The sequence below is a fragment of the Schistocerca piceifrons genome, chromosome 1, assembly GCF_021461385.2.
Source record: "Schistocerca piceifrons isolate TAMUIC-IGC-003096 chromosome 1, iqSchPice1.1, whole genome shotgun sequence".
NCBI lineage: Eukaryota > Metazoa > Arthropoda > Insecta > Orthoptera > Acrididae > Schistocerca > Schistocerca piceifrons.
The window spans coordinates 863,390,443-863,408,942 of NC_060138.1; the positions used below are offsets into that span (position 1 = coordinate 863,390,443).

At 41.5% G+C, this 18,500-nt stretch overlaps 1 protein-coding gene across 2 annotated transcripts in view; it reads left to right on the plus strand.

Annotated features, from left to right (window-relative positions):
- The first annotated feature begins 737 nt into the window (after positions 1 to 737).
- The window catches only part of LOC124716086 (ankyrin repeat domain-containing protein 13D), a 141,501-nt gene continuing 123,738 nt past the window's right edge, over positions 738 to 18,500 (plus strand). For both annotated transcript variants that reach the window (XM_047243144.1, XM_047243145.1), the window contains exons 1-2: positions 738 to 966; positions 7,279 to 7,414. In XM_047243144.1, coding sequence (XP_047099100.1) covers positions 868 to 966; positions 7,279 to 7,414 — 235 coding nt within the window. In that variant the 5' untranslated portion in view covers positions 738 to 867. The remainder of the gene's footprint in view (positions 967 to 7,278; positions 7,415 to 18,500) is intronic.

An 18,500-nucleotide genomic window follows, 5' to 3' on the forward strand; every position in this document is an offset into this window, starting at 1 on the left:
ACGGTGAGGGGTTTGTTTGACCTATGGGCGAACGTCACGCAGTTGCTGAAGAACTTGAACGTTTAGATGCCTGAAGACAAGTGCCAACTATTTGTGAAAGTCTACTTACTAACTTTCAAGAACCAACTTCAAATGAGAAATCTATGAATATATTATATCCATTCACATATTGCTTCTTTAGAAAATGCGAAGAAAAGATTAGACTAACATAAACACACACGCGCGCATTTAAGCAGTGATTTGTATCGCGCTCAATACACAAATGGAAACGAAGAAGCCTAATATGTTATAGAAAATAAGTACGCTCCGCCAAGTACTGTAGAGGCGTTTACAGGTAGGTATGGGCAGAGTTTCCTCCATGTAAGTATAATTTTTAATTGTTTCTTGATCTTGTGTTTTTGTTTATTATAAATATTGGAATGGCGACGCTATCGTAACTTTGCCTCCTATAAAAATCTCTGATTGAGAGTGTTTTAACCATCGGATTCTGGATACTGAAAGCCACTTGAGATCTTACTTGTTACGAAGCATTCGTAATGTGCGTGAATAATGATAGAAATGAACGATTTTAAATATTCTACTACATTTCACTTTTTTCATGAAGTGGCAGTTAATTCTATATTTGATTATAGGCTACCAATTATAGGTTTGTGAAATGGAAAAAAATGGGTATCTATCGTCATCTTTGGATCACTTAATTAAGTTAATCTTGCCGAATCCAGAATCTTTGTTAGAAGTAACTTTGGTTGTGTCAGAATTTGAGCATGGTGGTTGTGTTGTGTATGATGGGGGCGTGATCAAATATTTAATTTAGAACATTATCTAGTATTTTTTTCCAAATTGAGTTTTGTAATTGTGTGCAGTAAAATGCCGTCTATCGATGATATAAAAAATGAATATCCTATACATTGGCTTGTGTGGAATAATGACTACAAGGAATTGGACAGAGTACTGTCAAAAGATGCGGTTAGTAGTGTTTGGAGGGCGTATTATTGCTTCTATCGTCTCGTATTTTAGAGCTGATGTCAATGCAGTGTGATACTCTGATTGTGAGTGTTGTTTGTCATCCTGTACCTTAGATGTTTCTCATTTATTCATTGATGACAGCCGTGAATAATAAGCGAATAAATGATTATACCTTGGCATTTTCGTAATAGTATTTTGATGAGCAATTTCAAACCAGAACGGGTTGTCATGTTCACTTTTGCTTTTGGTGCGAGTGAAGAAGCCTGTGAAGTTATGGGATGAAGCCCCGCAAATGACACTACGTGTGTGTTCGTCACTAGAATTTTGACTTAGTTGTAACGTAATGAAATACGATTCTATTCTGCATAATATTAAATGGATCATTAGACTGTGATATGTTTAGAACTTCGTTCGCTGACAGAGCTACTTGGTAGTAGACAAAAGCACCGTTTCAAATTGCGCTTACATTAAAAAATGTCATTGCTGGTCGTTTCATTCTATTCTCATTCGGTGAAAGATTATTAGCACTGTTAACACCCGAATCGAGTGACGCGCGCTCCAGTTTCTAATCCCTCTCGACATTTTTCGCCCATACACTTTGTGATGTTGCTAGTTGCTGTCTAGCACATTTTGCTTTCGTAGATTATCTCCTACTGTTGTTGAGGAAAAGTACAATAGATATTTATTCAGCTTACCGTCATTTTGATGGCTCTCTTGTGGTCAGCATTGTTTATACTTGGAAAACTAAGATTTACAGAATTAAAAGCAAAAGCGTAGCTTTACACATGGATTGATTTTTTATCAGATACCTACATGTAAATCACAATTACTATATGTCAAGCCAAATAAGTTAAGAATGTAATTAACTCCCTTAGAAGCAAATACTCTCGTCAAGTTGATAATAAGTAAAGAACTAAAAATCTTGTTCTTCACCTGTAAGCAGTCCATCTCTATCACAGGGGATATGCCAGACAGACAGACTGACATGTGCTGTTGCCAGACTGCTTTAAAGGAAGATAGTAATAGGTATTAATAGCTGCCAGCCTCACTAATTACCTCCTCCATGAAGATACTCAAAAGGATTCTGTACACAAGAACCAGAACACACTTCTCTCAAAATAAGATACCCTCAAATTGGACTTAAAAAGGAGCTAACCATGTTGTTGTTGTTGTTGTTGTGGTTGTTGTGGTTGTGGTCTTCAGTGCTGAGACTGGTTTGATGCAGCTCTCTATGCTACTCTATCCTGTGCAAGCTTCTTCATCTCCCAGTACCTACTGCAGCCTACATCCTTCTGAATCTGTTTAGTGTATTCGTCTCTTGGTCTCCCTCTACGATTTTTACCCTCCACACTGCCCTCCAATACTAAATTGGTGATCCCTCGATGTCTCAGAACATGTCCTACCAACCGATCCCTTCCTCTAGTCAAGTTGTGCCACAAGCGGAAATACGGAAGCGTCCGATCCCACCCGTCTGCTTTGACCCATGACGTCACAAATATGGTGGAAACAAAAACAAACACACACACTTTCCACAAGAAGCCTAATGACACTAACGGGACAAGCGCGGGAAATGGGGTGTTTTGGGTGGGGGGCAAACTAAATATAAACAAATTTAGACGCCTTGCATAGCTACAACGTGTAAGTGAAGACAGCCATGCATGAATACCCATCCACCTCCCCAGAGGTCGTAACCCCTGCAACCCATAGAAGATAAAGATGCTTCAGTAGCTAATTAGTGTTTTTTGTCTTTAAAAAAAAAAAAAAAAAATCTCATGGGATAGAACGAACAGATCAGAAAGATAAATATAATAAACTAAAACAGAAATTCGAGGAAACAGATAATTAAAATAAGTAATAAGTGTTTTTAAATTTAAAAAAAAAATCTCACGAGATGGAACGAACAGATCAGAAAAGTAAATAAAATAAGATAAAACGGAACTGGAGACAGCCACACTCAAACCAAACTCCGCGCCGTCATGACGTCACACACGACAACACCCTTACGTCACGGGTCAAAGCCGACGCGTTGGATCGGACGCTTCTGTCGACCCCCACAAGCTCCTCTTCTCCCCGATTCTGTTCAATACCTCCTCATTAGTTATGTGATCTATCCATCTAATCTTCAGCATTCTTCTGTAGCACCATAATCCGAAAGCTTCTATTCTCTTCTTGTCTAAACTATTTATTGTCCATGTTTCACTTCCATACATGGCTACACTCCATACAAATACTTTCAGAAAGAACTTGCTGACATTTAAATCTGTACTCGATGTTAACAAATTTGTCTTCTTCACAAACGCTTTCTTTGCCATTGCCAGTATACATTTTATATCCTCTCTACTTCGACCATCATCAGTTATTTTGCTCCCCAAATAGCAAAACTCCTTTACTACTTCAAGTGTCTCATTTCCTAATCTAAGTCCCTCAGCATCACCCGATTTAAGTCGACTACTTCCATTATCCTCGTTTTGCTTTTGTTGATGTTCATCTTATACCCTCCTTTCAAGACACTATCAATTCCGTTCAACTGCTCTTCCAAGTCCTTTGCTGTCTCTGACAGAATTACGATGTCATCGGCGGACCTCAAAGTTTATATTTCTTCTCCATGTATTTTAATACCTACTCCGAACTTTTATTGAATAATATCGGGGATAGGCTACAAGCCTGTCTCACTCCCTTCCCAAACACTGCTTCCCTTTCATGCCCCTTGACTCATAACTGCCATTTGGTTTCTGTACAAATTGTAAATAGCCTTTCGCTCCCTGTATTTTATCCCTGCCACCATCAGAATTTGAAAGAGAGTATTCCAATCAACATTGTCAAAAGCTTTCTCTAAGTCTACAAATGCTAAATACGTAGGCTTGCCTTTCCTTAATCTTTCTTCTAAGGTAAGTCGTAGGGTCAGTATTGCCTCACATGTTCCAACATTTCTACAGAATCCAAACTGATCTTCCCTGCGGTCGGCTTCTATCAGTTTTTCCATTCGTCTGTGAATTTGCATTAGTATTTTGCAGCTGTGACTTATTATACTGATAGTTCGGTAATTTTCACATCTGTCGACACCTGCTTTCTTTGGGATTGGAATTATAATATTTTTCTTGAAGCCTGGGGGTATTTCGCCTGTCTCATACGTCTTGCTCACCAGATGGTAGAGTTTTGTCAGGACTGGCTCTCCCAAAGCTGTCAGTAGTTCTAATGGAATGTTGTCTACTCCAAGGGCCTTGTTTCGACTCAGGTGTTTCAGTGCTCTGTCAAACTCTTTACGCAGTATCATATCTCCCATTTCATCTTCATCTGCATCCTCTTCCATGTTCATAATATTGACCTCAAGTACATCGCCCGTGGATAGTCCCTCTATATACTCCTTCCACCTTTCTGCTTTCCCCTCTTTGCTTAGAACTGGGTTTCCATCTGAGCTCTTGATATTCATGCAAGTGGTTCTCTTTTCTCCAAAGGTCTCTTTAATTTTCCTGTAGGCAGTATCTATCTTACCCCTAGTGGGATAAGCCTCTACATCCTTACATTTGTCCCCTAGCCATCCCTGCTTAGCCATTTTGCACTTCCTGTTAATTTCGTTTTTGAGACATTTGTATTCCTTTTTGCCTGCTTCATTTACTGCATTTTTATATGTTCTCCTTTCATCAATTACATTCAATATTTCTTCTGTTACCCAAAGGTTTCTACTAGCTCTCGTCGTTTTACGTATTTGATCCTCTGCTGCCTTCACTATTTCATCCCTCAAAGCTACCCATTCTTCTTCTATTGCATTTCTTTCCCCCATTCCTGTCAATTGTTCCCTTATGCTCTCCCTGAAACCCTGTACGATCTCTGGTTCTTTCAGTTTATCCAGGTCCCACCTCCTTAAATTCCCAACTATTTGCAACTTCTTCAGTTTTAATCTACAGTTCATAACCAATAGATTGTGGTCAGAGTCCACGTCTGCCCCTGGATATGTCTTACAATTTAAAACCTGTTTCCTAAATCTCTGTCTTACCATTATGTAATGTATCTGATATCTTCTAGTATCTCCAGGGTTCTTCCATATATACAACCTTCTTTCATGATTCTTGAACCAAGTGTTAGCAATGATTAAGTTATGCTCTGCGCAGAATTCTACCAGGTGGCTTCCTCTTTCATTTCTTAGCCCCAATCCATATTCACCTACTATGTTTCCTTCTCTCCCTTTTCCTACTCTCGAATTCCAGTCACCCATGACTATTAAACTTTTGTCTCCCTTCACTACCTGAATAATTTCTTTTATCTCATCATACATTTCATCAATTTCTTCATCACCTGCAGAACTAGTTGGCATATAAACTTGTACTACTGTAGTAGGCATGGGCTTCGTGTCTATATTGGCCACAATAATGCATTCACTATGCTGTTTGTAGTAGCTTACCTGCACTCCTATTTTTTTATTCATTATTAAACCTACTCCTGCATTACCCCTATTTGATTCTGTATTTATAACCCTGTATTCCCTTGACCAAAAGTCTTGTTCTTCCTGCCACCGAACTTCACTAATTGCCACTATATCTAACTTTAACCTATCCATTTCCCTTTTTAAATTTTCTAACCTACCTGCCCGATTAAGGGATCTGACATTCCACACTCCGATCCGTAGAACGCCAGTTTTCTTTCTCCTGATAACGATGTCCTCTTGAGTAGTCCCCACCCGGAGATCTGAATGGGGGACTATTTTACCTCTGGAATATTTTACCCAAGCGGATGCCATCATCATCATTTAACCATAACAGTACAGCTGCATGCCCTCGGGAAAAATTATGGCCGTAGTTTCCCCTTGGTTTCAGCCGCTCGCAGTACCATAACAGCAAGGCCATTTTGGTTAGTGTTACAAGGCCAGATCAGTCAATCATCCAGACTATTGCCCCTGCAACTACTGAAAAGGCTGCTGCCGATCTTCAGGAACCACACGTTTGTCTAGCCTCTCAACAGGTACCCCTCCATTGTGAATGCACCTACGGTACGGCTATCTGTGTCGTTGAGGCACGCAAGCCTCTCCACCAGCAGCAAGATCCATGGTTCATGGGGGGGGGGGGGGGCTAACCATAGAACATGTGACTTTTAAACTCACAAATCAGATTGTGCAAAATTTAAATGACAAAAATATTGCAAAGTGTTTTCCTAGAGAAGCGTAAATGTTCCTGTATCGTTGATCTGGTTTTAGTTCTGTCAAAATAAAAGGCTGCAAAGTGTTGCATTAAGAAACTTGGGTGGTGTACACGATGAAAGAGCTTCAGAACTGGAAATAATTACTACAGTTATACTGCTGCAGGTTCAATTTTGTGTCCATTCTTGTTATAAATAAATGATCTTATGTCATATAGCCAAGAAACAGAACTAGGCCTAGTTCTCTTTGCTCATGCCGCAAGTATTATAATCAAGCCGAGTGGAGTAAGTTCAACAACGCAAATATTAATTTTTTTTAATTAATAAGTGGTTCTCTGTAAGTGAACTGTCACTGAATTTAAACAAAACACAACACATTCAATTCAGTATTATATTAATGCTGAAGGGTAAATCAGCAAATGAAACAGAATTTTCTATATTGTTATATGCTTATATTCATAAGAACCGAAGGTAGAAGTCACATGTTAATGCATAAGCTCTGCAGGTTTTCTGTTATAGGTAATAATAATAATATCAGATTTTTGAGATGAAAATGTCAAAAGGCTTACCTGTGTTACCTATTTTTTTTTGTTGTATAGAATCTTTCTGGGGGTGTAATCATTAGGGAAGAAAGTGTTTGTTGACGAGAATGTGTAATGTGGATAATTTGTGGTGTCCCTCTAGAACCTCTTGCAGATATTTCTTGTAACAGTTGTGCTACTGACAACCACAGAACAGTACACCTACATACTTCTACAGTTTGTCAACAATCATTCTGAGTTTGGAAGTAACGGTGTGGTATTCATACGGTTGCATACCTAACTCAGTTCTGTGCCATACTAAGGCTGATTGATGGATAGCATAAGTCATTTCCCATTAGTAGTATATCAGTGAATAAGTCTGTGACCACCCACGCCACGAGGTAAGGAAATAAATATATAACAAAATTAATTCCAAACAAAAACCGAAATCATATCAGCTTGACAACCTTTCTACTCAGTAGATAGATTTCCAAGGTGTGTGTGTGTGTGTGTGTGTGTGTGTGTGTGTGTGTGTGTGTGTTTTGATTCATATGACACCATCATGAGAAGTCACAGTTATGATCCATGGAACCTGCAGATACTTGACTTCTTTTGCGTATGTTAAAAAATATGTAATCATCTATGATAATTTCTGGTGCAGTGCGATAAAGAGAAGAGAGACACGAGAGGACGAACACCACTGATGTTAGCTGTTACACTTGGCCACCTAGAATCTGCACGTGTCCTACTGCAGCACACCACCAATGTCAACACAGAAAATTGTGATGGATGGACTGGTAAGTTTACATCATTAATAAATTAATTGAATTATTCTATCTGTTGCATGTACTGTGATATATAGTATAAAATGAGCTTTTCATAGTCTCAGGCAAGTAATAGTGGGAATTTGGTGTCTATATGTAAGTTGTTTATCTTAGTAAGTACAATTTTTACCTCTGTGAATCTTAGCATGAACCTCCTTGGTTGGTTGTTCAAAAGACACAACTGTTTTAGTTTTTCATCCTTTCCCTGTTTCAGATAGGTTCCTTTCATTTTTAAGTGAAAGATTTCTTCTGGATGAACGAGTCACATTTAACTAATTTGTGACTAAGAGATTGCTGCTCATAAGTACAGTAGCAGATAGTTTTTACCCTACTGTTGCGTTTATGTTACTGTGCTATTGTCTAATGTTTCTTACATCCACACCATTTTCCAAGTTATGCTTACAGTCAAGTTTATAAATAATTTAGGATGAAAGACGACCAGTTACCAAATAACAGAAGCATTGCGTCGTTGAAAGCACACAAGAGAGGATGACAGTTGGTTAGTTTTTGGACAGATCCATTAATGAGTTAGATAACACAAGTGCGTGCACCTCTGCAGAGGAGGTGGAGACTGTTGGCTAGAGGGTTAGTGGAGGATTGATGTTAGGAGGATTACGGGAGTGAAGTGTGTTTTCCAAGGGTAACTCCCATCTGTGTAGTTCATAAAAGGTGGTGCTGGGGGGGGGGGGATGGCAGAGTGGGGGGAGGCAGTGGAGGAATCCAGATACCTAAGGACAACTCCCATCTGCATAGATCAGAAAACCTGGTGTTACGAGGAAGGCGCCAGATGGGTGCAGCCATCTGAATTTGCCCCCCCCCCCCCCCAGCACCATCTGTTCTGAATTATGCAGATGGGAGTTGCCTTTGCAAAACATTCATCGTTCCCATAATTCTCCTGGCCTCAGTCTCTGCTAACCATTTGCAACCAACACCCTGTACCCAACAGTCCGCTTCCCCCCTCCCCCTCCTCTTTGCCATTAACACACGCCATTCTATACCTTCTGTGTGTGCGGGGGGGGGGGGGGGGGGGGCAGGTGTTGTAGTTGACATTGGGCATTTATGACTGGGGATCATTTTTCTAACACGCGAATTATTTGCTATATGACTTAATTTTGTCCCCATTACAGGATGTCAAACAGTCTGTTCTGGACGAAACATGGCATTGCGACATGAGACACACACATTGAACCCAGCCTATGGTATATATTTGTGTATATACTCTGCAAGCCACTGTAAAGTCCATAATGGAAGGTACTGCATATCAATTTTAGTTATATTTCGCCCTATTTCATTCACTTGTGGAGCAAGGGGAAAATAACCTTCATTTGCTTCTGAGTGGTATCTAATCACCATTGTGTTGTTCACAGGATGCCTGTACAAAATATATGATGGAGGTGGTAATCTTCCTTAAACAGTTTTCTTAAATACTTTTTCCACCAAATTTACCCTACAGGATTTTGTGAGGAGGAAGTCAACTTTCTTGCAAAGATTTCCGTATATTTTCTGGGCAGCTACTGTATGTTAAACTTTGGTGTGGTGGTGGTGGTGGTGGTGGTGGTGGTGGTGGTGGTGGTGGTAAGTTCTTGTGGGACCAAAATACTGAGGTCATTGGTCCCTCTTTAGTATGGGCTGTACCTATCTGTTGTATATCATGTACACACACACACACACACACACACACACACACACACACACACACACCTCTGGATTAGTTTGAAAGTCAGCTATCATGCCAAAAGTGTTAAGAGACTACAGATGCTGGAACAGTACTCTTAGAATTGTTAAATCTTGTACGGCATTTCCTTTGCAGGTACATCACACCTTCCCCTCCCCCTCTCTGCCCCCCAAATCCTGGCAATGATTTTAATTTTTATTCGTTGATCTTCCCTATGATTTTCAAATGATATGTCGGGCACTAAAACGTTACCACATTTTCCAGTCGGGTATTTTGTATGTTTATAAGTATTTAATTATAGATACATAATTGATCATTATTTTGGCAAGCCGTCACAAATTAGCTTGGGTCGAACACTCAAAGAAATTAAATTCATGGGCTGAGGAAGACTTTTTTTCTTGAAATTGTAGGATTGATATTGAAATCCATTGTGTTTCTCAGCTGTATGAAAGTCCATGTGGAAATTATCTTTCCTACCAGCAAAAGGAGATAAGGTAGTCATAAGAATTCTGACATATGAAAGCTGCATATTTTGGTATGCGACTGTATGCTTGTTACCTAAAACTGTGGATGAATGTTACATTCAAGTAATTTGTTAAACGGTTGGGTACAAAAGTGGTTGCTTGTAGAGGTACTTTGGATGTGAACACATTTGCTCATGGAATAAATACAACAGCAAAAAAAGCAAAATTTCACAATTTAATTGCATATAGTGATTTTCTTAAAGTTCCACTAAATTCTAAAAGGAATATACTGCTTTGTTGGATTTCTTTTAGATAGACCTGGTACTGTACATTCCAGAAGCCACACAGGCCTAAATGTCTAGTAACTTCTGCTGCAGAGTGAAAGATTTATTTAGTTTACTTATAATAAACATGTATGTTGTCTAAAGATACAGATTATAAGGTGAAGCATGCACAGCTGTCTGTATGGCTGAATGTAGTCAAAGACAGTGGTCAGCCTCTACCACTGCCCCCCCCCCCCCTTTCCCCCGATCTTGGCTAGTTGGCATGGGAAAGGGAAATTGAGAAGGACTAACACACATACATTTTTTTTTATTACACTACAAATCCGTGTTGAGGAACAGGTACACACAATTAAAATGAGGGATAGTCCATATCAGTTCAGGCAGGTTAGGGAAAAGTCTTACCTTCATAGTCTTGGATGTTATTGAATTTAGCATGTAGGTAATGAAAACATTTTTTTTCTTTTATTCTCCAAAAAAAATTCTGCTCCAAGATGCAGCCCTTCAAGGATGACATTGCAAACACCATTTTGAAGATGCAGATTTTGGAAAAAAATTTAAAATGCTGTATCTGTGGAACAGTTTTAGATATTTTGTTGTTTTTTTTCTATTTGATAGATAATTGCTTTATGATTACAAAGAAATCCTCCATTTTGACTTATCTTCCAAAATTCTTTTACTATAGCATTCCGAACTTTTTTATAATTTATAGATTTTTTTTTTTTTTTTTCAAAAATACCAATTCATAAAATTTTGTTTTTTTTTTTTTCTTTCTTTCTTGTTGATTAGTACTATATAGTTCTACATTCCCTGAAAAGGTGAGCTTCCACCTTTAGGTTGAACAGATTTTATAAACACCCAATTGAAATTTTTGCCATACATTAAAACCTGTTTTATTATCATATAACAGACTCATAAAAATCAAAACCAAGCCTAATTTAACATGATTTTAGTTTTCAAAGATGAGTAAGAGACTCATGCTTCAAGAATTTTAAATGGTTCCAAAATGTATCTGAAAGATCCAGAGACTTAATGGTTTCAATTTATACAGCTTCTGTGCACTCTGTTTTGTACTAAGATTAGCCAGTCAATGAACTAAAAATGTTTTCCCTTGCTTCAGTATCTTCCTTTGATATAGAATGATACCTTCCTGTTGAACCAATAGGAACTGGAGCACTTACAGTCTTCAGAACATTGTGAAAGGAAGTGAGCACTGATTGTGTTGTTGCTGTCCTTCAGCTGGAAACCTATATCCAGCACCTGCTCCATGTGGTAGCATAAAGTTCACTATGATTTCATTTAACTCATAACGGGTGTCTGTAATCTCTATAGTCCACCAGTCACAGTCATACACACCTCACAAACATCCCCCATCTCAGGTTGTGAATCTGAATGTTATCCTGCTGTTTCTGAGGTGTTGGCCAAACGAACGAAACTTCTTCTTTCTTGCTCTTTAAAGTGCATGCAGTATGAGTTTGTCCATCACTTTGATTTCAACAATGTCTCTTCTGAATTCCTTTCACAACAGTAGTTTGTTTGGACCATTTTTTCTTTTCTCTGCTCACGGACTTCTTCGATTTCCTCTTTGGACAAAACAGTGAGGGCTGTGGATGTGTAAGATTTTATTACCCTCATAAAATCCTCAGCATTCTGAATCACAGCTGTATTTGATCTGGAAAGATTATGCTTTGTTGCATGGTGCTTCAGCAGGCTGCCTACACCATCACAAGGCCACTTCCCATGACCAGTAGCACTGTATACCCTGTCAATTGGCACAAGTGACTTACTCAGTTCAAACAGCTGGTAACGATTTTTAAAATGACTAGGAACACTATCAGAAATAATGATGATCGCCCCTGTTTGCAGTTGAAGAATTATGCGCATTGCTAGCAAAGCATGTGCTAAGTCATGTCCTGTGTCACCCCTTGTAACTGCAACACTTGTGGTCTTGTATTGAAAATTTCACTCCTGTAAAAATTGTAACTTGGTCATTAATCCAATGATACCTTTTTACTACTTATAGGAGAATTACAGACCAGTTGTCAGCAAAATCACAGTGAAGCACTAAACATAGTTCTTCAGCCTGTATACACCCTTTCACTTCTGCAATGTGTTGTAATTTCTTCAGATGCTGGTGTGTTACTGCTTTCACTGACCATTTACCAAGTTCATCAATGAAACTGTCAAAAGCAACAGTTTTCTTAATTAACTTATTGTCTTCCCATGTTGCATATGTATTTTCTGCATAGATATCTGCTATTTTTTCCAGGCCAAGTGTCTCCTTTTCCAGGACAGTTACCACAGTCTTGAAACAATCAAGTTTCTCACTTTGTCACAGACTACTAATGACTTCATACACCCAACCAAAGTGTCATATGTCACATGCTCCAGTAAGTTCTTCAAAGTTACCACACAAAGTTCCAAATTTACACAGTACACACACAAAAGGACAACTCTAGGTGGATGAGGAACTACCCACTTAGGTCATAGTGCATAAAATTTTGATCTTCCGATGTGTGAAGTTAGTTGCTCTTATAAATTGCAAAAGTTTCTTTAATACTGCGAGTCACGTACCTCTTCACTTTCACAATTTTTTGACCTTCAACTGTTACAGTTATAGTTTATTTTTTGTTGGCACTCTGGCAAGAACAGTCCCGTTTGTCTTCCAGATAAAATGACTGCACTATTTGAACTTGAGCTGCTTCTACAGGATGACCGTAAAAGAGATCTGGTTTTCCAAAGACTCCTTATACAGATGTCACATTTTTTTATCTATCTACCATGTGCTATGATACTGATAGAACGTGGTTCAAAATTGTTCTTTCAAAATGTCTCTGGAATAATAGTTAAAACTTGCACCTTTTCACTGTGAGATGCATAATATTCAACAGCTGATATGATATGTGTGAAAAATTCCTGGCCAGAGGTGCAAGACTGTTTTGGTTCATTTTCTTCTGAAGATGAAATTTCTACTTTGAAGAGAGTGGTCAGTTTTGCTGTAGTGTATTCATCCATAGCTTTAGTAATGTCTTTGCGCTTTCTGGATGCATAGAGCTTATGACTCAACTACACTGACCACAGTTTCTTAACCTACCTCTGTAGTTGACTTATTCAGGATATTTAACTCTTCCTCTATTAATGCAAAATCTGCATCACCTGCACCATAGGAGGTGTCACCTTGTTCAGATGCTATCATTGCTGTTATTCTGTCAAAACGTTTAGAACACAAAAAGTTCTCACTGGAAACAACTTCACTTTGAAACAAGAATCTTCAAATGAGAACACTCATTCCCAACCTGAACAAAGTCTGTATTTTTTGTTTTGTTTTCTATGTCACTCTCTTATGGATATGCAGATAGTCAGCACACTTCACACTCCTGTGGCTCCAGTCAGAAGACATTTCAAACAGTCCTTTTCACAAAACACGCTGCAACTGTGTCAACTCGCAAATTCCTCGCAAAAACACAGAACTCACTGCATGGTCTCAGATTTCTTAGAAGCCTCTTCAGTAAACAAATTAGCACTGGACAACTACAATACAGAAACCTGCAATGAACAGCCATGACAAAAAGCCAACAAGAAACAACAATAAAATGTAAGAAATATCTGCAACAATGAAAGTGAAAAGAAATAACTGCAACAAAGACAATAGAAATAAACATTGTAACAAAGAAATTAGTAAAAAACAACTTTAGTGAAGACGTACATTACTCGTGAAAGTTAAAAAAAAAAAGATTTTTAAAAACAAAACCTGTCCCACGGTCGAGGGTAAGTCGTATGATGGAAATGAGTGACAATGTGTTGATACCTGGTGAGGTACCATATGGTCCATAGTTCTCAGTGTGCTTCCTGGAAGTCTGGGCTTGTGCTTGATGTTCAGCGTGTTTGCTACAAAGTGTGCAAGCATCGCCTATTTTTTCCTGCACATCGTAAATGTCATGAAGGTTGCAGATGTTGCCCCTGGTCACCATAGCAGTCCTCTTCCCCACCAGTGTGTCAAGTGCAATGGCACACCCCGGATGCCTCAATGATGTAGGAGTTTTCGTCGTCCTGGGGGTGGGGGGATCTGGATCTACCTCCATTGGCTTGGGATGCGAGTCATGATGACCTGTGTGTGGCTTTGAGAGATATTGGGTTGGCGTGATTGCAGGTGGTGGGAAAAGCACCTCATCCCGGGAATCTGGAACAAAACAAGATGTTTGAGTGTCCCTCAGAGGTTCCAATCGATGTCTTGCTTGGACTTGATAGATTTGTCAGTGGTTGCGATCTCCTCCTAGCAGCTGGGCTTCGACCATCACTTGCGTGATCAAGGGGATGAAGAAGGTGGGCTGCCCCTGCAGATTACATTGTTTGTATGTCGACAACAACACCGGATCATGTGGAGAAAACTGAGGCCATCTATTAGTCTTTGATGGTGAGGCACTGTTCTGGGGGTACAGCAGGGATACTTGTGATCTGCTTTAGTGGCCATGCAGTTTTTTGTTGGTGAGGATCCATCCTGAGGAGATGCACCACAGAACGAAAGGAAAAATGTCAAGTCATTCTCAGTGGAGAGGTGTTGAGTTAATTTTTCCATTTGGGTCTCGAAGATGCATACCAAGTTTGGTTTTACCATTTAGGGCAGGGTCAAATGGACCTAAGTGGATTAATTTGATTCCATTAGAGGTGCAGAATTCCTGGAACTCTGCTGCATTGGAGCTCTTGTCAATGATCAAGGCTTCAGGGAGTGCTTCCAAGGCTAACAAACGTGGCAGCACCTGAATCATTTTTAACAATATTGTGGACAGTGTGCAAAACACTAAAGGAAATCAACTGCCCACATTCACAACCAAGAGCCACATAGAGCCAAGGGAAGGACCTGCAAAATCCAAATGTGGGTGGGACCAAGGAGTTGTCGTGGTGGGCCATGGAAAATAATGCTGGCTGCAGGGGGGGGGGGGGGTGGGGGGTGTGCCGCCCAATCATTTTGACATGTGGAGCACTCCCTCACCAGCTTGGCTACATCTTCATCTATACCCTGCCAGTGGACAGTAAACATGTTGCCCGGAAAGGCACTTCATCAGTCTCTCTCCCCAATGGCTGTTAAGCTCGTGCTGCCTATTCCAGCATGCTTCTAGATCCAGGTATGTCATGAGTTTCTTGACCATGTGCCGTCCCTGTGTTGTATATTGCAAGGCTTCCAGGAGGACAGGGTCATTTGCTGTGTGTTGTCTTATGAAGTGCCTATCAATGGGAAGATTGGAAGTGATATCCGCAGCCTCACCTTCCGAATAAAAACATATTCCTTATCATCATCAAACTCTTTGAGTCTTGACAGACAGGCAGTTGTGATAAGAGGTCCACATTAGCATGGGCAGCATTAGGGTGATAATGGATATCATAGGCATATCCTGAGAGGAAAAGGCCCACAGTTGCAGCATTCATGCCAGTATTGCTGCTGATGACTTGAAGATCGGCAGTAGAGGTTTATTATCTGTGATGAGAGTGAAATGGTGGCCACAGGTATAATCATGGAAGGTTGAGACCAGGAGGGTTACAGGAATGTAGGATAAATTGCCAGGAGAGTTTCCACCTATGCAGTTCAGAGAAGCTGGTGTTGGTAGGAAGGATCCAGATGGCACAGGCTGTGAAGCAGTCATTAAAATGAAGAATCATGTGATGGGCAGCACATGCAACTGGGTGGTCCAGCTGTTTCTTGACCACAGTGTGTCAATTGCCATTAATGTCGGCAGACAGCTGGTTGGTTGTCATGACCACATTAAACGAAGCACAGTGGTTGCAGCTTAGGTCCTAGAAGGCATCGTGTACAGACAAATCCAGGATATGGCAATGGGCACACACATGGCGCTATCCTTTGCCAGTCTGTTCAAGGGCCATCTATAGGAACCCTTCCTAAACATCCAAAATCCCTTGTCTGATTCAGATTCATTGATGACATCTTTGTGATCTGGATTGAAGGTGAGGTCACCATATCCACATTCCTCCAGAACCTCAAGATCATCACCTCCTTTTGCCTTACCTGGTCCTCCTCAACCCAACAAGCCACCTTCCTCGATATTGACCTCTGCCTCAAAGATGGCTGAATCAGTTCCTCCATCCATATCAAACCTACCAACCACCAGCAATACCTCCACTTCGACAGCTTCCATCCATTCCATGTAAAGAAGTCCCTTCCACACAGCCTAGCCACCTGTGGCCGTCACATCTGTAGTGACAAGCAGACAAGGGCCTCGCTGATGCTTTCACAGACTGTAATTACCCTCCCAATCTTGTACAGAAAACAAATCTCCTGTGCTTTATCTCTCCAGACATCCACCACCTCCCAAAATCCCACTGTCCAGCCACAGAGGAGCATACCCCTCATGACTCAGCAGCACACAGGACTGGAGCAACTGAATGACATTCTCCGCCAGCATTTCAACTACTCCACGTTGTACTCTGAAATGGGGAATGTCATACCAACTATCCTCCTCCTCCCTCCTCCTCCCCCCCCCCCCCCCCCCCTCTCGCAGTAGTATTGTGCCACCCACCGAACCTACACAATATCGTCGCCCATCCCTGCACAACCCCCAGTCTTAACACCTTGCCTCATGGCTTATATCCATATAATAGGCCCAGACTTTTCCCATATGTCCTCCCACCACCACCACCACCACCACCACAACCACAACCTGCTGCAGTCCAGTCACAAGCATCACATGTCCTATGAATAGCAGGGCTATCTGTGAAGAATGAAGAAACCAGTTGTGATTTACAAGCTAAGCTGCAACCAATGTACTTCGTTCTGTGTGTGCATGACAACCAACAAACTGTGTGCATGAATGGCCACCCTTCTGTTCCATGAGTGCAGCCACAGACTTTTTACTTCTCTCCTTTCCCATCCCCAATCTGCCTACTGTCTAACCTCCTGACTGCACCTAGCTGCCCTACCCCTCTCTACACCTCGTCCCTATATACTCTCACAAATAGCACTTTACCATCTGCCATCTGTATCATGCTCTCCCTCCCCTCCCCACCCCCCCAGCTTCCTCCTTACCCCCACCACCCAGATTGCTTCTCCCATCATTTGCAGTAGCTCATCAGCCAGAAACAGTGGTCATGTGTGTGTGAGCTGCATTGTGTATGTCGTATATGTCAGAAGAAGCCGTCCTGTGGGAAGAATAGGCCCGAGGTATTCCTGCGTGTTGTGAGAGGTGACTAAAAGGAGTCTCACATGTTTCAGCCTTTATGTGATGGTCCCCTGTAGGGTTTGTCCTCCATATTTCCAAATTTTCGTGAAGGGTGAGCCAGTTGGGGAAGGGCACCTTACATGGTGCATTGTGTCCATAGTGCGTTGAGATCGTTAGCCTACTTTCTCGTCACCGCATTGCAGTCCTGCTCATTCTCCATCTCTTGGGCGAGGATACATTCCTGGGTGCAATTTCCGCCATGAACTATGCAGTGTCGCTTTCTGTGCCTCCGACGACTGTGGACTTCCTTGCACCTGATATCCAGCATGGTAGCCAGTCCGTTGTGGTGGGGCTGCCATGTACCCTGTTGGTTGTAGCCCCCTGACAACACAGGTATCGCTCTGCTGATGCCTGCTCTGTAACTCCCCATGTATGCCAAGAAGTAGATGCTTATCTCCCTGGGGCATCAGGACTCCCGGCAATGGCCACCCTGCCAGGTGGCCCTTGCTGCGGCTGGGTGGCACCCGTGGGGAGGGCCCTTGGTCAGAGTGGGTGGTGTCAGGGCGGATGACATGCGATGAAGTGTGGCACTTCTTCTCTTGCTGGTGGCCAGCTGCCAGCAGTCTCTAAGCTTTCGAGGGCTCACTTCAGTGTGCAGAAGTATGACCCCACATCGTTCCCCTCCCTGGCCACACCATGGAGGAGCGATAGGCTAAGGATGGCAGCGAGATACTTATTCGCCCTGGTACCTAGTTTGTATGAGAGCTGATGGGGAGTCTTTCATGACGATGAAGCTCAGTTCTTTGAAGAGCATTTAGGGGACAAGTTTGGGGAGGTGCAGGTCTTGTCCAAAATGCGCTCTGGGGCAGATTTGATAAAAACAGCATCTCTGCCACCCAGTCACGAGCATTACTTGCTTGTGACAGGTTGGGGGATGTTTCTGTTACCATCACACCCCAAAGAGCTTAAATATGGTCCAGGGCATTATATTCCACAGGGACCTTCTTTTGCAGTCTGATGACGAGCTGCGTGCCAGTTTGGAGCAGCGAGGTGCTCATTTCGTCCGACGTGTTCATCAGTGTCCGAGAGATAATCAGGTAGCCACTGTTGCCTTCATCTTGGCCTTCGAGGGGGTTATGTTGCCTGAGAAGGTCGAGGTGATGGTCTATCACTGTGAAGTCAAGCCCTATATCCCTCCCCCGATGCGGTGCTTTAAGTGCTGGAAGTTCGGCCATATGTCTTCCCGCTGTACTTCCAGCCTCACATGTCGAGATTGCGGACACCCATCACATCCCAATACTCCATATGCTCTGCCGCCCGTCTGTGTCAACTGCGAAGAGCATCATTCACCTTGCTCGCCAGACTGCAGGATTTTACAGAAAGAGAGGAAAATCATGGAATGTAAGTGCTTGGACCAACTGATCTACACTCAGGCTAAGTAAAAATAAAAGAGGCTCCATCCTGTGCGTA